General features: G+C 35.7%; 1 protein-coding gene across 1 annotated transcript in view; it reads left to right on the plus strand.

The window, feature by feature from the left end:
- Positions 1-21,291, plus strand: part of LOC106129252 (POU domain, class 6, transcription factor 2) — a 131,558-nt gene that overhangs the window by 82,696 nt on the left and 27,571 nt on the right. Inside the window, exons 3-5 of the mRNA XM_060947462.1 lie at positions 17,503-17,629; positions 18,810-18,998; positions 20,880-21,020. Of these exons, the coding sequence (XP_060803445.1) occupies positions 17,503-17,629; positions 18,810-18,998; positions 20,880-21,020 (457 nt within the window). The remainder of the gene's footprint in view (positions 1-17,502; positions 17,630-18,809; positions 18,999-20,879; positions 21,021-21,291) is intronic.

Genomic DNA, 21,291 nt, shown 5'->3' on the forward strand with positions numbered 1-21,291 from the left:
TAATTACGTCTCTGTCCTCACGGGGTGGATAGAGCCTACAGTATTGAAAATACTGTAAGGCCACGTTCAGCTTGCTGTTTGACTTAATCACCAAGTTATAACCAACATCAGCAGACTGAAATCTATTTAATAATAAAAAAAAGTTTTTTTTTTATTGAAAAATATGTTACCTAAATATGTTACAAAGACAAACATTATTGTAATTACAAAATGGACACATCATGTTAATTTATAATCATTACGAAGCAAAACACATGAAAATGAGTTCAAAAATTATCATTCACATAAAATTAACGATAACGCAGTCTTATCGCGGCAAATTAAGCGCCTTATACACGTAACGATAAAATATAAGTGGTAAGTCCAATTATTTAGCCATTAGGACTTTTGCTCCGGAGAAATAACCTATTTGGGTTATTAAAAAATGTATGTGTACCGGTAACGATGGGGCCTACTTATATGGCAGGAAGGAATGTATAACATTTATAAGGGAGGGAATTGCTTCTAAAGATTTGAACAATCTTTTGTTGATTTGGCAAAAATCTTCGTGCCAAAGTCGTTATTTCCTTGAAACCATATTGCCAAATATTAACATATTTGACCATCCAATAAATTATTCAGAAAAACTTATTTATGGGTCATGTCGACATATTTTTATCAATCTCCTATGAGTAAATTTGTCCAGAATCTTTAAAAAGTAAATATTTCGTCCCTACACCTTAAACAGCACCTACACTTTTCAGTCTTCTCAAGGCTGTTGGCTCTGTCCACCTCGCAAGGGATATAGCATAGCATACGTGATAATATGTATGTACGCGTATCTTAATCAACTAAAGTTCACTGTGTGCATATTTCACAGACGAAATCGACAATATTTAGGGCCTCAAATGCTTCGGTCAATCTCGTTCGAATAAGGGACCTAAGAGATTAGGAGATGGAAAAAAGCTTCAATATGATTTCATTACAAAAATCATAAAAATCTTAACAAGTCTTACATCTAATAAGGCACCAAGAAGGACAAACCCCGTATAAAGAATTTCCGACCTTCGGCTAAGAGGTCAGTAGCATAGCCTAATGGACATACGTAATAAAGTGCTATTATCATTAGTCGTAATTGCCAACTAGGCAAGCAAATTAAACTCTTTCTTTTCGCTCAAGGGTGTGGTGGGGTGATCGATAATCATAATGTTCAGACAGCATAACCTGGCCAAATTAAAGTTTGAATCATATAACTACGTCTTAGAGTTCTAATTGGATTGATAAAAGTAAATTACATTTGCCGTGGGGTACGGCACCAATAGAAAAAAAATAGGACCACTCCATTTATTTCCCATGGATGTCGTAAAAGCCGACTAAGGGATAGGCTTACAATTTGGGATTTTCTTTTAGTCGATGGGCTAGCAACCTGTCACTATTTGAATCTCAATTCTATCATTAAGCCAAGCAGCTGAACCTGGCCTTTCAGTCTTTTCTTGGGTCTATCTACCCTGCAAGGGTATATACCCGTATAGACGTTATGATATATTTATGTCAATTTACATTTGTTTTTGGAAATATAGCGTACCTATATCAGATTCCATAATAAGCTGCAAATAATGTGAAAAGTAACTTTGAAAAACGTTTCACACTCGGGTTCTTGACTAACCAACCCTTTGAAAAACTTTGAGAAAAAGAATTTCAATCAATGGTTTTAGATGGTGAAGATGGTATATAATTATAAGTATAATTAATTAAGATCAAATCGAGGACGTCTTACCGTAAACTGACGAGCTTGCGTAAAGGGAGCTATGACTGTGGATAAAGCGAAAAAATAAGTATGCAGGGATCGTGGCAACCGGCAAGATATAGTCTCTAACTTTACTTCCAGGAATGAGCCGTGATTACGTATTTATAAAATTTTGAATATTTGTACGAAAATTTTTCTTTGAAGAAACATAGTACAATCATTAAGAACACAAGGCATTATGCCTTTTAAATCACTTCCTTAATAATATTAAGTCTATAATACAAAATATTAAAATTCAACCTTCTATTAATCAAGTTTCTTGTATCCCCCGAAAATTATAACCTCGTCCATTAAGGAATTACTCATAATTATTGAAAATCGATGTTTATAGTTCATAAACAGTTTTATTATAAGCATGGTAATTACGTTCAGACTTATGGCATTGGTACACGAGGCAACAATTATCTGTTCTGGTTTTATATTATAATATGTCATAATCATTGATAGGTACTTCTAGCTCAAAACTATTTCTAACATGATGAAAAACAAACTAACAACAAGCCAAATAGCTGAACGTGGCCATTCAGTCTTCCCAAGACTGTTGGCTCTGTCTACCCCGCAAGGGATATAGACGTGACCGTATGTATGTATGGAAAACAAACTTTTACTGAGTGGCCTGAGTCTTGGATGTTTTTCTATTTAAGTCTTCATATTATTATAAAATATAGTATCGTTGTTTTAGTACCTACCTCATGGTCTCAAACTTACTATAAGAGTAACTCAATTTGTGTGATTTGTCCGATAAATATATATTTTTATTTAACTTTAAACTTTTTAACATTAATCAAAAGAAACATAGCATATTATAATCTTATCCCGTTAGGGAACAGGATTGCTTCCCAAAAATTACAAATTCATCATCAAAATCAACACTACAATGTATCGCTTATAGATATGGAACTTTACTTATCTATTGAGAAGTATAAGCTAGTACCACTACCAAAGCGCAAGTGTTAAGAAGAGGCGCTTTTTTTCAACGACTAACTTACAAATAGCTTCACTGTATAATGTTTATATAATAGACTAGCTGTGCCCGCAACTTCGTCCGCGTTGATAAGTTATTTTGGGCATCATTGAAATGCTGAGGATGCCAAGGATAAATAATTTTCCCCGTTTTTTTCACATATTCCATTATTTCTTCCCTCCTTAAAGTTGCAGCGTGATGTTATATAGCCTAAAGCCTTCTTCGATAAATGGTCTATTCAATGCAAAAATATTTTTTCAATTCGAACCAGTAGTTCCTGAGATCAGTGCGTTCAAACAGACATACTCTTTAGCTTTATAATATACATAGATTATAAAATTAGTATAGATATGAGACTTTACGCAACAAGATTAGATAAACTTAAAAAAAAGTTAAATTTAAAATCAAGGAAACATAAAATTTTATTCTTTGAAAGTAAGCAATCAAGACAGTTATTATAAGCATGGAATTGCTGCAAAATTTCCCCATATAACCTCAAAACATCCGATACTCAGTGTCATTAAAATGACATAGAAAGAAACGTAAGCCGCAATTATACAACTTTGCAATTAAAATAATGGCTGTCACACCTATAACAATTACTGTGTAAACTATGTTTTGGTAGCCTCCTTGATTACGGCTAATCAAAAAAACTTAATTCTTAGTAATGGCACGTAATAACTAGCGGTCTCCCGATACTTGTAAGCTAATTATTACTGCTTTTAGCTTGTTGCCATTTTGTTTTTGTATAATTATACACTACATTTATTAGTCGAGGTTCAGTGGTCTACATTACAAAAGAATATTTGTTCACTAGAGAGCGCCCGCGACCCCGCCCGTATGAATCCGTTCCTGAAGGAATTTCCAAAAATCCTATGTGTAACTAGTCTCTTACTAAAAGCTGACATCCGCTGTAAATCTGATGTCACCTAGTTACAATCCATCATCCCGCTAAATTCCATTTTTATTTTCTCAGTAGCTTTTGAGATTTCATGATCTGTAAGTGACAGACCACACAATACGAAGAAAGAATTTGTATGTTACCTTTTTCCGACCTGGCAATGTGAAGATCCACCATCTCCAAATACGAAGGGATCTCCGAATAAGAAGGGTTTGGCTGGAAGAGATCTCAGTTAGGGATAAGCCCGCATTTGTAGGTAGGTACTATGTGTTTGTTGTTATACGGTCATCTTTTTTAACAGCAAAGTTTTGCATACCAAGAAAAATGCAAGATATGTCTCCACATTAAACTGATACATTTTTGAATCCAGGAAAATAGGCAAAAGATAAAAGGAGGAAAAAGATAAAAAATCATGAAATTCGTGTTTTGGTCACGTGACGCGTTTAATAAGCCCTAATCAAAAAAGTTAATTCACATTAATAGCACATAATGGCCGTGTCTCTTGATACATTCGTAATGCGAGCTGATTACACACATTGTGGGTTTGTGTCATTAGGTAAGTAGGTACATACGACGCGTAACCACGAGGCATTGACTTCTAAGAGGTTTTTGTTTTAACACTAGGTTTTTTCCATACCTAAAAAAAGAATATGGCTTCTTTTTCAAGTCGAACGGATATTGCTTTTTGCTTGTGTGTCGTTTAGTCAACCTAAAATCGATAAAAAACAAGAAAATTTCTAACCTAAATCTCTCCATACATATATACGTTAACAGACTAATAATAACGTCCGCGTTAATATTGGTTTCTCACTTTTTATCAGCCTTACGTACACTTGTCTTTTATTTTAATACTAGCGACCCACCCCGGCTTCGCACGGGTAGTATTTATACATATAAACTTTCCTCTTGAATGAGTCTTTCTACTTAAAAAAAAACTGCATAAAAATCCGTTTTGTAGTTTTAAAGATGAAAGCATAACACACATGCGTAAGTACAGATGCGGGAAGCGACTTTATACTATGTAATTATGTCTTTTGGCATCTCATTTACTTGTACTCCTTTTTTGCGGGAGAACGGTAGATCTGAATCTAGCTAGAAGATTTTATCAGTTCTGTAACATTAATAATTCTCTGTTAAAATAACGAATTAGTGTGGGTGGTGGGCGGCAGGGCCGATGCTATTTACCATACGCGGGCCTAGTATTTTCGCTGTTTTTTTTTAGTTTCTTTTCATCGCCATTTTCCATGGCCCCGCCGGCGTCCCGGCTTCTTTTTTTTCGAAATCAGTAAATTGCATATTTGAAAAACTACTGCAGTAGCCAGCGCCGATTCAGCCCTGTTCCTGAATGTCAATGTGTGTAGGTTTAATAGATTTTTTGGACATAGGTATCTAATATTAAACGAGTTTTGCGAAAACTATCGCGCACTTATTAAATAGTTTGGATTCGTTTCTTCTTCGTTTTTCATATATTAAAATTATTTGTTATCGCATGTATCACTTTGTATGTTTAGGTATAAGACCTACTTTTTGCAGAAGAGACAAGTTGTAGGTATATAGATTCTAAGTAACGCTGCAAGCCTGATTGTTTTAACCTGGTTTAAGGCCAATCTAATTTGGATAATGCTAGTCGAGAATACACTATGATAAAAGGAAGTATGTACCTGCCAGCAGTCACTACAGGACCGATTTGATTAGTTTGTCTAGGAAAACCTCCTAGCAAAGGGTCAGAAGTATCTAACTTAAACGTAGATGAAGCGAAAGCGCAGATTTCCTCTCGACATTTTCCCTCACCGTAAGAGCATCGGTCAGTATTCAAACTAACTTAACTTCGAAAATAGTCATTAGTACATGGCCGAGGTGGGATTCGAACTTATGCCGGGCGCCTTACCGATTCACCGACGCCTATATAGTAACTATACCCCTAGATTCTTTTGAAGTCTGAACAAAAGCAATTACAACAGAATCGATGAAGACACATCCCATGATCAGCGGGGGGGCACACGACAGATGGCTGAGGGGTCTCGCGATTAATTTAACATTAAATTCAATAATAACCTCCCATTTATTCGTAATTTCCCCCAATTACCTTTCATTTATCGTTCTGTAACTCGATTATGGGTGCTATCGACTGTTTGTGCCAAGCTTTGCAATACGCTAATATTTATTTGGTTCATTTGGGTTTATTTCTAAAAACATACATGTACTCACGTCTTTATCCCTTACGGAGTAAACATGGCCTACGTTATCTAAAAAGACTGGAAGGCCATGTTCAGCTGTATGGTTTAATAATAGCATTGCGATTGAAATAGTGACAGGTTGCTAGCCCATCGCTTAATATATCCCAATATTATTAGCCTTGCCCTTAATTAACTTTTTTCAATATGAACAAGAAGAAAAGCAGATAGGAATTTAGGAATTCGGTAGTAAAATTGAAGATGATGTTATCCTTTACATACCAAACGAATTGTTTATGTATGTAAGTCTTTTCGGAAAGGCAGCTGACAACGTAGCCAAAAATTTTACACAAAACTTTTTTGCTTAGAGCTTTCATTCTGCGAAAGATAATGCTCTAAATAGTGTTGTAAAAATGTCCACTTAACACGCTGTGTGTTGTAGGTACACATAACCCGTAAAAAATTACACTTTTTAATTTAATCAGGCACAATAAAACATCACTGAAACTTGAAATTGCCTGATAGAAATGGCAAATTGTATTGTCCAAGTACTTAAATAGAAAAAAAAGTAATTAAGAGTCTGTTGCAACTCAAAGTAACGAATCAAATAATGAAATCATAATCGATTTTTTTGCCAAAGGGTTGTAAGTGTTCGCGTCCAAACGCTTATTGGATTCAAGTATTGAAATGCAAAATAACGAGACTATACATGTGTAGCTGACTTGTCTTTACTTCACATACATACATATAATCACGTCTTTATCTCTTGCGCGATATGCCAAATGCTTGACTACTTTAATAATTTCACATCGTGAGAATCGAAAAATTTTCGTAATTTTCATTTAGGTAATTTTTCCAATGATTGATTGATGTAATGCTCTAACAATTCTGAAATTGACGCTTGTAACTCAAAAACTACTGAACAAAATAGACCTTCAAGAGTAACATAGACTCTGGAAATTCCCATGGCATTCCCATTAATTTATAACATAATTTAAACGTAATGCTCTCGCTAAAACTGAAGCAGATGAGAAGTTTCTATTCTGTTCTCACATTATTTTTTATCGAACCCTGTTGCGGCGCGTGGGCACTCAACTCCATTCACTCGATTCTTTCGATTGTTCGATTATAATCGTCGAATTTGAATTTTTAAATTTCTATTGTTGGATCCCATTTAAATAGTGATTGGAGATGCAATTAGCGCTAGTAATAATTCAAAGCGGACTCTTTGTGTACTTGAAGACAAAGGGTAAATTTATTTCGCATATTTTTGGCGATTCTTTTAATATATTTTTAGTTTTACTCAATTTTATCAAAATGAAAAATGGTTAGAAAGAGATGAAGTGGTTAGGACCACTCCATCTCTTTCTTATGGACCTACTCTTTTTTCTTTTGGTGCCGGGAACCACACGGCAAAGAAATATAACGAAAAGAAGCATCATTATAAGCCGCTAAGTTCCCAGTACATTGACAAAATGGCGAAATTCATTCACGTACGTCCCCTTACCACGTACTACAATATAATCAAGAAATTATAGAGCAATGCTTATTTATCCTCAATAGGTTTAATTACGACTAATTAGTTCTTTAAAAGCACATCTGTTTAATTATCTGCATAAGAAATAATTAATTAATGTCCTGTGGACTTATTATAGCCTTGTACTCATATGTATGAATTGGGTACTTATTCATCTTAAAGTCACAAAAACTAAATTATTTTTTTTTGTAAGAATTTAATTGTCTTGTTTAAATTTATAATAACAAAAAAAACGTTCTCATATGTACCGTATAAAGTCTACTGCAGTACCCGGATACTAAAGATTTTCACCATCATTCCCCATTACAAAAAGACAAATCTTTTTCAAAACAACCTACTTTTGTATGGAGAAATAAAACTTATGTATATTTATAAAAGCAATATAATAATACAGAACGATGACAGAATGTAAGTCTCTGTCTACCCCTGTTGTTATTATATGTTACGAGTATCATGTATGCATACAAAATGACATAAAAACATAGGAACACACATTAACCCACAAAACATCTCACTCATTTAGGTGGCTGTCTAAAAATATGTGTCGTACTGTAGGAAACTCGCGGGACATGATTTATCGCGCGCCACAGTGCACTGAACGCCCGCCCGACTTTGCTCTGTGGAGCGATCCCTTCCCACCACGTGGACCGTGCACCTACCTATTCAATTTAACTGTGTCGTTTACGATATATGTATGTACATATTTATATAAATAAATAAATATATACGGGACAAATCACACAGATTGAGATAGCCTCGAATTAAGCTCGAAACGAGATACCTACTTAGGTACTCAACGATACTACATACCTACATAGGTACATATAATCACGTCTATATCCTTTGCAAGTTAGACAGAGCCAACAGTCTTGAAAGACAGATAAGCCACGTTCAGATGTTTGGATTACTGATAGATTACGATACTACATTTTATAATAAATACTAATATAGATAAACAACCAAGATCCAGGCCAATCAGAGAAAGTTCGTTTTTCATCTTGCCCTGGCCGGGATTCGAACCCAGGTCCTCTAATGTCACACACAAGCGCACTACCGCTGCGCCACAGAAGCCGCATATACAATGTATATATATGATATTGACATACATATTTCAGTGAAGTACGTCTTTTTCCAGTAGTGGTAAGCAGAGACCACATAGGTGTTTCCTATTGCCACGCTCCTTGCATACTTCTTACCTACATTCATCACTTTCTTCATGATAATCTTGACCTGTCTTTTTGTGAATACCTCAAAATTGACATGCAATTTAATATTTTGTTCATTATTGTTCATGCTTATAAGTACCTATATCGTATTTCATAAAATTTTATATACTTACATACATACATAAAATTTATATCTATGCACCCTAACATTGTTCTATTATTTCCGTGGTCATGAGTTCCATTCTTATTAGTATTTGAACGTGTTTTCTTTGATTTACTTGTATTCGCGATTTTTAGTAACGTATATCGTTGACCCGATAGATACAAAGCACTTAACTTGTATAGAACTAGAACACTACGCTTAGCTGTACTTGTAATGCATTATGAGAGATACAATTTATATATTTATCAAATCATTAATAAAGTTTATCGTTTTCGGGAACTCGTGTTCAGTATGAAAAGTCATCCGAACAAAACATATGATATATTGATATGAAGAGCGTTCGCGGTGTCCGCAGCGGCGACACCGCGCTGCATAATACATCGCTACGTTGTTACTGTACGCTCTGCTTTAATTATATATCTGCTACAATTTCGCCTTTTTTCGAGTATTTTTCACATTTCCTCCCCCCATCCACCCACTGTCCACCCTCCTGCCGAACGGCCGCAGAAAAAAAACGTCGTGCGTATGTGTACGTATCGGAACACTCCTGTGTATTGTTGTGACCACGATCGCGGGAGAAATGCGGACTGTCCCGGCACGAGACGCCCGTCTGCTCCACACCGCCGTGTGTCACGCGCCCCGCGAATCGCACGCCCGGTAATGATCCGACGAAGAAACTAATAAAAACAAGGTTTAATGCAATTAAGCTTGTAGAAAACGGAACCGAGCGCTCGATAAGCCGTGCTCAACTTTTCCTGTAACAGGCTGTTATTTCACGATTTAAAATCGGTTCTCAACCCGTTAATGACGCGAGTACAAGTGCAGATCGGCGGCTCCGTTCGGCCGCGGACCAATCTATTTAATAACCCCCGTCGGTGACACCCCGCCCGGCGGCCATCGCCAATTTTCACCCCCCTGGCGCCCCTCGCACCCCTAGCGCCCGCCCTGAAAAAAATCCGGAGCGTTTTAAAATTAATGAGTAAAAATCTACACACACATCGGCGCGGACAATGCTACGCGTGTGTGCCGATAATGACCGCACTTCGCCCGCCGAATTATGACGTGATACGTACAATCGAGCGATTCCGTTTCTCACGGCGCGCGCCCGTTTCCATTAGGACGAAACTATCCGAGAAAAAAATCGAGTGCAAATTGAAAATTCGTTCGGACGCGCTAATTCCGAATGGAGCCGCGGCGCGAGCGAACGCAGTTAGATAACATTTGTAGAGGCGAGGGGCGAGGGGTGTCACCCCTACGCAATGCCGTTTTTATTTTGGCCGGCCCTTGCTTTACCCCCTTCGCTCGTCCAACTTCATCTGAATAATTACTGATTTTTCCGTGTACCGCTGATTATTCCGAATGTTACTTGTTGACTATAATTTTTTCATCTCCGATCATAAGTAGCAACCGACATGACTATGCTTTTCTCAAAATAACCTGAATCCTTTCAAATTATAAAAAATCAGTAAATCAGCTGCTAATTTTTCTAAGAAACTAACTGAACTCACCGAACTTTTTATATCATTCATCGAGACCCGCCTCCGCATAGATATCTAAATTAATAAGAATCGCGACCCTTAACAAAATCATTAACTTAAATCCAATTTCACTAAAAACATATGAAAAAAAATTTCAACGAATTGAACGAAAATGCTCAGAGTTTTTGTGTTTAGATTATGCAAATAGATGAAATAGGTATCATCCATATAAATAAGTAGGTCAGCGAAGCAATCTGTGTTTACAAAATACAGGTCAATGGTTTCATGTTATACCAATTAATCGGATTCAGACACAAAAATTGGATAAGTCATCATTTTCTAAATTTCGAAAATCTACTTATTACTTTTGTATCATCGACTTTATAAATTTCATTTAATTATTTTCACTCATAAGGTACCAAGATATTCTATCATATTTGGTCCTAAAGGCGCAATCGAAAATGCGCTCGATCTTGCTATCTTCACATAATTGGCTTGGTAGAACATACATACATACATACATACATAAAATCACGCCTCTTTCCCGGAGGGGTAGGCAGAGACTACCTCTTTCCACTTGGTAGAACATTACCTACTAAAAATAAGATTTTAACTAAGATTTTTTTCATGTTATTATAAAATATACTGGTAATAAAATAAGACGTCATTCCAAATGACCTAAAAACTCTTACACACCAGATAATGCACTATAATCCCCCAATCGACAAACAAACAAATGCTTGAAATTTCCAGAAGGATGAATCAAGTCAATTATACCTATAAAAAAAAAACAGGAAACAGGACACACAGACTTTGCCCTAAACTAGCACCGCTTATAAAAACATAGGCCAATGTGCCTCTAATTATAAAAAAGAAATCCCCGAACCAGATATATCTTTGTCGAAAAAAATGAAGACGATTATAGTTATTCAAATAAAGCTATTCATTCATTCAATGCACAACTCAAAGACACGCCGCAAGTGTCCAATGATCGGTGCTTTGAACATTTTCCAACTTATGAAACAATTACACATTTAGGTCCCAACTTATCAATGAACCAATTACTTAATTGACACATTTCACAGAGTGTGAGAAGTGTCTGCACTTTAGTTTACTCGCTTGAGTAGATAATTAGGAGTACTGTAGCCCTTAAGGGTAATTGTTGTTCCCAAGGCAATAATTTTTCAGATGTTTACAACGAGAAGAAACCGAAAGAGTAGCCTGTATGACAAAATTTAGTTAAAAGGAAGTTCCGGTTTCATTTTCAAAAGTTAACAATGGATTTCAATGAAATTTTGCTAAATTAGAGAAAAAAAACTCAATTTTTTATTAATAATTTTCACATTAGGTAAAATCGCGCAAACAATTCATCATTTAGATGGATTAGATTGGGTAAAAAATAAATCCCATGTTTAGAAGCCTTTCCCTTGATTGGCTTTTACAACCTACGTGATAAGAAATTAAAGTATTGCACTCAACTTAAGGATTTTTCGCTTCCAGACCAGTTATGAAGATGACATGAACTTACGCTAGTAATGATATTTTATTGACACGGGTGCACATTTGTACGTATTGTATAAAATACGAAGGAATTACAACGAGAAAGTAAGTTTCACTTTTATTTTAATCCATTTTAACTCTGCACCAACACTGAAGTGTGATGTGTACTGTATTTTGTGTTTCTGGTTGTGGACGTATTTTGATGTAGTTTTTCTGACTGTATCTTGTATGTCGAGATATAAATTATAAGAGTTAAATAACAGGTAGTCTTTGAATATTAAGATCGTTTATTTAATAACAATTCACACTTTAAAACTTAAAGTAGGAAAGAGTAAAAGGTAATTTTGATCATCAGATAAATTCCTTAGTGATTCCTGTTGATCGCGAATTGTTTTTAAATCTTCTAATAAGAGTAACATCTTGATGAAGAGGAACAAGAATTATAAAAAAGTTCAATACTCTTGAACTATGTAGTAACTCAAAAGATACATAAACCTCTAAAACATGTAATTTCCGATTCCGACTCACATAGATAATCATCGTGTCTGTTATAAAATAATAACACTACTAATGCTGTTACGAATTTGCTGCTCATTTTTGTTATAGCTACGATCGATAGATAGAGCTACAGATTTAAATTGTCTGTATTTTTGCATGCCATGATTGGTTAAATGCGCGAAATGTATAGTATATGCTTTGTAACACCTATAATTGTACCGCATTTATAGCAAATAAAGTATTTGTATTTGTATCGAACATCGCGACTTCCCGCAGTGGCCAATGACGGAACTATTCAGTCGCGTTGCATCTGATTCCCGATTGGTAATCGCTGTTGCGACCTGTTGCATCTATGTTATTGACGTCACTCTTCCTCATTAATGGATAGACGTTCCTATTACAAATGTCTAACGTCTAATCTGATTTTTCTCTCTCTTGACAATATGATTTTACTGATGTTATAATTATGATTTATTTAGTTTAATTATAAAATTTTATGTAATTATAATTATCTAAGACAGATCTTATGTTTTGATAAAAATAAAACTGATTAATAATCTACATTGCTCAGGCTTAATCCGCAACTAATTAAGAGAACGAATTAAACGAACGAAAACTTTAATTATGCTTATTCGACAAGTGACAAGTCGGTCCGATGGCGATCGCTTTGGCAAGGATTTCGGAGGGCCACCCCCGCCCGCTAGGGGGGCGAATTTTTTCCAACCACCACCGAAGGGGTTGATTTTTTAAACTGATGACGCGCTTTCATTCCGCGCTGTGCAACTTTGCCGCGCGGGTGTGTGTGCTGTATCGCTATAAATAAATAAAAAAAAGTAAAAAAAAAAATATGGCACCGCTCTATCCATAGTGTTCCGTTTCCGTTATCTATCCATAGTTCCGCTACGGACCGACAAAAGAACTTTTGACGTGATATAAAGTTTTACCGGATTAGAATAAAGTGAGCTTTTTCGCAAAATAGCTTTTTATACTCGACGGTCACTTTTTAAAAGTTTGAAGGAGTTTCGAGAGAACTGCTTGTAACGTAGTTTCAGACTTTCCGCGATATTTATTGGTTGTCAAAGCGATTTAGACAGTGGTAATAGGAAGTGAATTATTCCGTAGAAGTGGAGAGAATGACATTATCTTTTGTAAGTATATACTTAGTAATAAATTTAGAAGTGGTATATTTTCACGAAGCGTTATGCAGATAATCAAAATAAGTTGTGATTTAATTATAATAATTTAATTTACATGTACAATGTAGTTTATTTTAGTTGTAGATTAAAAATTCTTTTTTTCATTTAAAATATCATAATTGTATTGTTGTGTGAATGTGTGTTAACAATGATTTTCTACTCAGCTTTATATAAGCTTTATTAAATTTCTCTGAAAAATCACAGTGCTAGGTGTTTACATTTACATGAGAAGATTTAAGTACGCATCGCACCAACTATTTAATAAAACTAAAAATTATTTGAAATAAAAAGAAAAATGAACTCTAATAATAATAGATGTTAATATTTCTAATTTAAGAACATTTATTTATTACTAGCGGCATAGATCCATTAATAAGGTAATGAAAGAAATTTTTCGAACATGTGGAATGATTTTTTTTAATATTTGGTTGTGAGAAATTATTTTAATAAATGATGCATTTTTAAATAATTTAAAAATTCACTTATTTGTATTAGTAGTATTCATTAATTTTGAATATTTTATGCTGTCAGAGGCTGAACAAACTTGCAAAATATTAAAACACAATATTTTTGTAAAATATGGCAGTAGACATGACAAATTATAATTATTAATTTGTTATTTTAAACAAATGTAATAATTTTGATTCGAATAAATTTGAAGTAGGTACCTGGTTTAAATTGATATTTTTATAGTAGGTATAAATAATATATAAAGAGAAAATTTATTTATTTATTTGAAATTAGAAGGTTTAAATAAAATAGATATGTATTAAATAAAAAAATAAATAAATAAAAAAATAAAATGAATGTATTAAAAAATAAATGTATTAAATAAATAAAAAAATAAACAAATATTAAAATTTATTGGTTTAAAACACATTTAAAATCTTGCACTTCACACTACTTACCAATATTTTTTTATTACTAGGTATGTAATGAATCCCACCATGTGATTAATTAATTAATTATCGATATCTTAATAGAAAACTGTAAAGCGATCGGTTCACTAGTGAAGAAAAATGCATCATTATAAAATCAATATTTATCGCCTAATCAGCTTTAGATTCTTCTTCAATTTAAATTTTATCTTAAGGCAAAGGTTAATTTAGCTTTAGGATTCTTCTCTTAGGCAGTGGGCTAGCAACATGTCACTATTTGAATTTTAACTCTATCATTTACTCATGAGTACAGCTAAACGTGGCCTTTCATTACCTTTTGAAGACTGTTGGTTCTATCTACCCGTAATAATAAAAACATGATCAAATGTATGTACGTATCCTTCTTCAGATTGCAGTAAGTCTTATTAAAAAAAAACAAAGTTGATTATTAACTTTGTACTTACAACCTATTTATATTTATGTTTTAGCCTTCTACTTTTATTACATTATGACCGATTGAGATAATTACTTTGTTTTCGTCGAAAAGCAATAATATTAATCTATATATATAAAACTCTTCCGTTACTGAGTGACTGACTGACAGACAACGCACAGTCGAAACTACTGGTCGTAGACAGCTGAAATTTGGAATGTAGGTTCCTTGGGATATGTAGGGGAGCACTAAGAAAGGATTTTTGGAAATTCAACCCCCAAGGGGGGGAAAAGGGGTAAAAACGTTTCTATGAAAAATCTTATTCCTTGGGTTTATAAACTTGAAACTTGGCATGAACACGTACATAGGCAAGTAAATATGTTTGACATTATAAGTTTTTTCAAACTACCCTCCAATCGTGATTTAGGGGGTGCGAATGGGTGACTGATTTATTAACGCACAGCCGAAACCGCTCGGTATAGGAGTCTGAGATTTTGAACAGAGGTTCCTTTAGTAACATAAGTGAGCACCAAGAAGGGATTTTTGAAATGTCAACCCCCAAGGGGGGGAAACGGGATAAACTGAGCCGGGGCTGCGGGAAAGTTCTAACGAGATACCGTGGCCCCGGAACGCAAAGGGCAACTGAAGGAACGAGGTGGGTTTTAGTCAGTAAAAGTCTGACACTCCCTTCCGTTCCACCCAGAGCGGGAGAGGTCATTTGATGATTTCCCATCCTTAAAAAAAAAGACTTTGTATGACAACTTTCAGTCGTCTCTTTAACATACATAATAAAATACATAATTATGTACAAACATGCATAACATTAATAACATCACGCCTTTAAATCCCTATTTTGTGTTAACACTACCCATACAAACAGCTACGAAATTTGTCCGCATCCATTTTCACCTAAATTCTTAACGTTAATGAGATTTACTTTTTATTATCAGGTCAACCTAATAGCCTCACATGTACGTATAACTTCGTAAGAATTTTCTTTCAACTCCTAACCGTTGAGGAGTTGTACCTTCCATCATCAGCTCATTCACATGGGATGATGACTATCAGACGCAAATACTTAAACAGATCTATGAAATTGTCAAAAACGTAATTGCCTGTAAATTTGAGGTTTGCCCTTGATTTCCCTGGAATACCATCATCAGATCCTGACTAGGTAACAACGGGACCAACTTGAAAGTATACTTTACCGAACAAAAAAAGAATCACGTAAATCGGTCCATAAATCTCGGCGTAATCGGTATGCATAAATAAAACACCCGAATTTTATTTTCTATTAACTATCACGAGTTGTCTCGATGCTCGATAGATGGCGTTGGCATCGAGATAGATCGCGCTATGGTTTCGTTACCGTCATTTAGCTAGGTAGCGTAAAATATTTTAATTTATCGTGTAATTTTAGCAGCGCCCCTAGCGGACATACGCGAAACTACATATTACACACTACAAATATTTTGATTTGAAATTATTATTCGTTTGATTCATTAACTTTTAACTTGACTTATTTAACTTATTTTACTCTCTATTTCAGTTAATTTTTGATTTGTTGATTAGATTTGATATTTTTGATAGTGATAGGTGTCGAAGTGCGAGAAGTCTTAAATATTGGTTAGTAAAAAATACGTATCAGTTGCGGAAAGCAGGATGGGATGGGACAGGATAGGACTGGACGGGGCAGGACGGGACACAACAGGTTGGGACGGGACGGAACAGAACGAGAAGAGACGGGACAAGACGGGAGAAGCCATATGAATTTAAACCAAATATAAACATAAAACAGCCCCGCACGATACGGGATAAAAAAAATGGGTGAAATTTTATGGCGTATCCTTATAATATAAATACATTTGCGCGGGCGAAGCCGCGGGCAAAAGCTAGTAATATTAATAAGGAATAAATTAAGCAGTCGTAAATCGATCGTTGCATACTTATTTTCCGGCTTGACTCCATTTTATATATTAATTACTTAAAATTACTAAGTATATGGTGTCTTTTTTATAAGAATATTTAAATGACCATTTTTGCTTAAACTCTTCTGAAGTTTGTATATTAAAGAAAGTATTGGAATCTTCTGTCTAAGGTCAACTTTCTTAGCCTAGAAGCTTTTCTGTGTGTTTTTGTCAATATTGTCAGTCATGTGTGTGTGGTTCCCGGCACCAATGGAAAAAAGAATAGGACCATTCCATCTCTTTCCCATGGATGCCGTAAATGGCGACTTAGGGATAGGCTTATAAACTTGGGATTCTTATTTTAGGCGATGGGCTAGCAACCTTATACTATTTGAATCTCAATTTTATCTTTAAGGCCAAATGAGCTGAACGTGGCCTATCAGTCTTTTCAAGACTGTTGGCTCTGTCTACCCCGCAAGGGATATAGACGTGATTATATGTATGTATGTATTATGTAAATCATTTACCAAAATTTAACATACCGGAAAGCACAGCGTAGGACGGCCCCACGCGAGATGGACCGATGATCTGGGGAAGTCCGCGGGGAAACTTTGGATGCAGGTCGCCTCCATCAGAGCGAGGTGGAAGTCATTGGGGGAGATCTATGTTCAGCAGTGGACGACCTACGGCCTAAATGTTGATGATAACAAAAATTATTTACTTAGCCGTTGCCGTGTGGTTCCCGGCACTAATACAAGAAATAATAGGACCATTCAGTCTTTTCAAGACCGTTGGCTCTGTCTACCCCGCAAGGGATATAGACGTGACCATATGTATCTATGTATGTATTTACTCAGCAAGTACGTTATAATTTTTAAGTGTATTACTGTATATTAGATAATAATTAATTTACTTTGCCAGCAGGCGGAGTCAGACCGCGAGAGTGGCGCGAGTTCGCCGGAGGGGGGTGCGCGCGCGCAGATAGCCGAGCCTCGGACCCCCTCCCCGCGCCGCTCACCACAGCAACAACAGCATCTGAATGGCTCCAGTGAGTTCGTACTGAATGCTTTCATTATTATTTTAGGATATTTCATTAGTTTTAAGATTGAAGTAGGCATTTAGCTGTATATTAAGGAAGGAGTGAGAAATTCTTGTCTCGATATAAAAGAGCAGAGTAACAGGATACGTACTATTGTTTATCTATATACCTTAAAAAGGCCACTTGTTCGCATATGCTTCTCTTTATATCATACATGTGAATCAGAAGGACTTCATAACTTGAGATTCTTCTCGTTCAAGACGGGCCAGTAAACTTCCGTTTGTTACTATCTGAATATCTATGCTTTCCAGTTTTTCCGAGACTGCAGGCTCTGTCTACTTAAGTAAGGCATGAAGACGTGATTAATTGTATGTATTTGTTATGTAGTTGTGTCTTATAAAAATACAATTTTCAAAATAACAAAGAAAACTATAATGAACTTATAGGGAGTCAAGAAAGGGCGCACTTTTGAAGGGCATACAAGCGAAAACCGCGCACCCCTCTTGTGATTCGGCTCTTAGACTCATGGAGGGATAATATTGATTGGGGAACTTCAAAAAACGGGGCATTATTAACATTAAACTAAATTAGAAATGTTGGTAATCCAGGATCGTTGTTATAAACAAACCTCGGGCTCGCCTTCAGGGAGGTGGGGACGCAACCTGGACCAACGTCAAATATGACGTTAAGCGATGTTGCTTTACACGCTGTAGTAAAAATAGCCACCAACATGCAAAAGACCATACCTTATATAGCTATTAACGATTTAATTCATGACAATGAACATAAGAACAGGCTTTTGCTCAGGAGTGGGATGGTAAAGGCCAAAGGTTTCCTTGCAAATCCAAGGAATAGATGTGATATTTTTACCCGCAGCAGCGTCGATCATCCAAAAGCCCCGGAACCTCGCATATATACTGCCGATGCCGCAATAGATGTCGCTACTACCATTACATTTGACATACCAAATTCTCTAAATCTTCTCTTAAAAAAATATTTTGAATAGAACTTTTGGCGAACATGTAAAAGTATATATATATATATATACGTATATAAAAGAATATGCCGCCGATATTGCTACTACCATTGCAGATTTCACAACTACTTTGACTAAAGCCAATACTCTTAACCCTCTCTAAACAAAACTGTTGCAAATTAGAAATGACTCATCAGATAACTTTGTCCGTAGTGGCGTCGATGTTCCAAAATCTGCAAAATCTGGCGAACATGCAACAGAATATGCCGCCGATGTCGCAACAATTGCAGCAACAGATGTCGCAACAAATGTCGCAGCTAGCAGCCAACCTACAGGGCTTGACGTCCATGCCTGCCAACCCTGTCATCAACTCGCCTTTGAACCTAAGCGTCAGTGCTCCAGGTAAAGAAACTACTTAGTTTAATTTCTTGTTTTCTTCATCCTTCGGGCCCCGAAATACTGATGTGGAGGGTGCAACACGCAATGATCACCAGAGAACATGCAATGCGCCTTTGACCATGGTTTTACACAGCGACTCCCATCTGACCTTCGCAAACTTTCTAGAGGAACCTAGAGTCATATAATTTGTTAACACAGTATTAATTTGTTAACCTATATTTTCGACTAGGCTAATTCTGTAAAACGAATGATACTCTTATTTGCAGCCATCCTAAGAAGAATATCTAGTTTTAGCTCTCGTCTATCACATTACGATTAATTAAGCACAATACTGAAGTATTAAAATACCCGGATTTAAATTTAAAATCATTGACAGGAAAACCATTTTAGCGAATGCAAATCCTAACTGTAAAAGCCATCAATGTTCGGAACCTATTACAGAAAATATAAATTGGAGTTGCATTTCGCGTCCACATTCATATTTTTAGCACAACTGAATTCCAGATAGCTCTTTGGGCCAGAGGCCGCTAATTAGAGAGAATTAGACAGATCGGGATAATCAGAAAGACACGGTTCGCGCATTAAAACTCTTAACTTTGGAATCACGTGGTAATTAGGTGATTACCGAAACCAATCGATTTAATGAATTCAAGATAGCGGCCCCATAGCCCGCCCATTAAAGCAACGCCGTAATGGACGAAAAAACCTATTTAAATAATGAGTATAATTACATATTTTTTCACGAACGCACGGATATTACGTCTGTTGCGGTATCATTAAGAGTTTTATTGTCTTAATAGAGCTAATTATCCATTTTTTTCGGCTCTTAATTGATGCGCCATAGGAAAGAGCATTTGTTACAAAATGTGAAATGTCATGGTTTAAATGAATACGTTATGTTAATGTGGAGTTTAACGGGCTTGTACGGCTTGCAGATAATGCTTTAGATTTTTGTTGGAGTCGTTTTGTTCTCGGTAAATTAGTCTTGCTCGGTTGAAGATGGATTTTGTGTAATTTCCCATCTTACTTTATTATCCGAAGACGGACGCCGATGTGGTGTAATTACAATATAATTTTATTGTTTAATTACTAAAGAAAGTTGATTGTGTGCGTGTATTGAGCTATTGTTAACTAACACTTGACACCATGACTGATGGGTCATCGAATTGTTTTATTGTCATAAGCATAGTCTTATACGAATAGCAGTAATTAAATAAATGTCATTATTATTTGGTATTGTCTTTTAATTGAGACGTCTAAATTTCATTCGTTAATTAAGCGAACATACTGAGCAAACATATTTATGTACAAGCGTTGTGGTTTTGGCAAAAGTATATAGAAATCACTGCATGAAAGGGAGAAAGGGATCCCTGTAGGGGATAAAGAATGTAATCGTATGTATATCTAGCTAATAGCCACAATATTAGTCACAAGAGCGTGGTTCCCACTTCTCTTCACATATTTCCAAATTTTTTTAAAAATATTTTTACTATGGAGCACGGGAGTGCTCGGCCAAGAAGAACCACGCATAGTGCAAGACACAACTTACCTTTTCTTGAAAGGTTTCATCGTTATTTTTACATACTTACAAAAAATATATAAAAAGGATCGAAAAAGGCAGTTTTTAAACTGCGCATGATACTTTAGACCACATACACACATACATATAATCACGTCTACCTCTCTTGCTAGGTAGACAGAGCCAACAGTCTTGAAAAGAAAAGCCTATCCCTAAATCGCCTTTGCGACATCCACGGTTAAAAGATGGAGAGGTCCCATTATTTTTCTATTGATGCCGGAATCCACACGGCACCTTAGACCACACCTTGCTTTAAATCCGCCAGATAGGAACGCTCTCAAATAAAATATAAACGTTTGATCCAGGAATGGGTTCCCCAAACCCTGTGGGCAACAGCAACATGCTGCCACCAGCGATGCCGTCCCCAATGCCCCAGTTCATCCTCGCGTCGGGACAGCTGGTGCAGGGAATACAAGGAGCACAGCTACTCATACCCACATCGCAAGGTAAAAATATTAAATTGTGAGTCTTTACATTGCAGCAGCTGTCCATTTTGGTTATGGTTACAGTTCGTGGGAGTCTAATGTTTTACAATGCTTTCTCTTGATAATTGTAATATGTTAAAGACATTGATGCTAAATTTTATTGACAAGAGCGTCAAGGTACTAAACCTGAAGGTAATTTTGAGGTTTGAACACACACATTTTCAAAGGAAATAGTGGTATCGCTCGACATTAATTGAAAAATTTTGATAATTTTTTAATGTTAAAATCTATT

Source organism: Amyelois transitella, chromosome 13, assembly GCF_032362555.1.
Source record: "Amyelois transitella isolate CPQ chromosome 13, ilAmyTran1.1, whole genome shotgun sequence".
NCBI lineage: Eukaryota > Metazoa > Arthropoda > Insecta > Lepidoptera > Pyralidae > Amyelois > Amyelois transitella.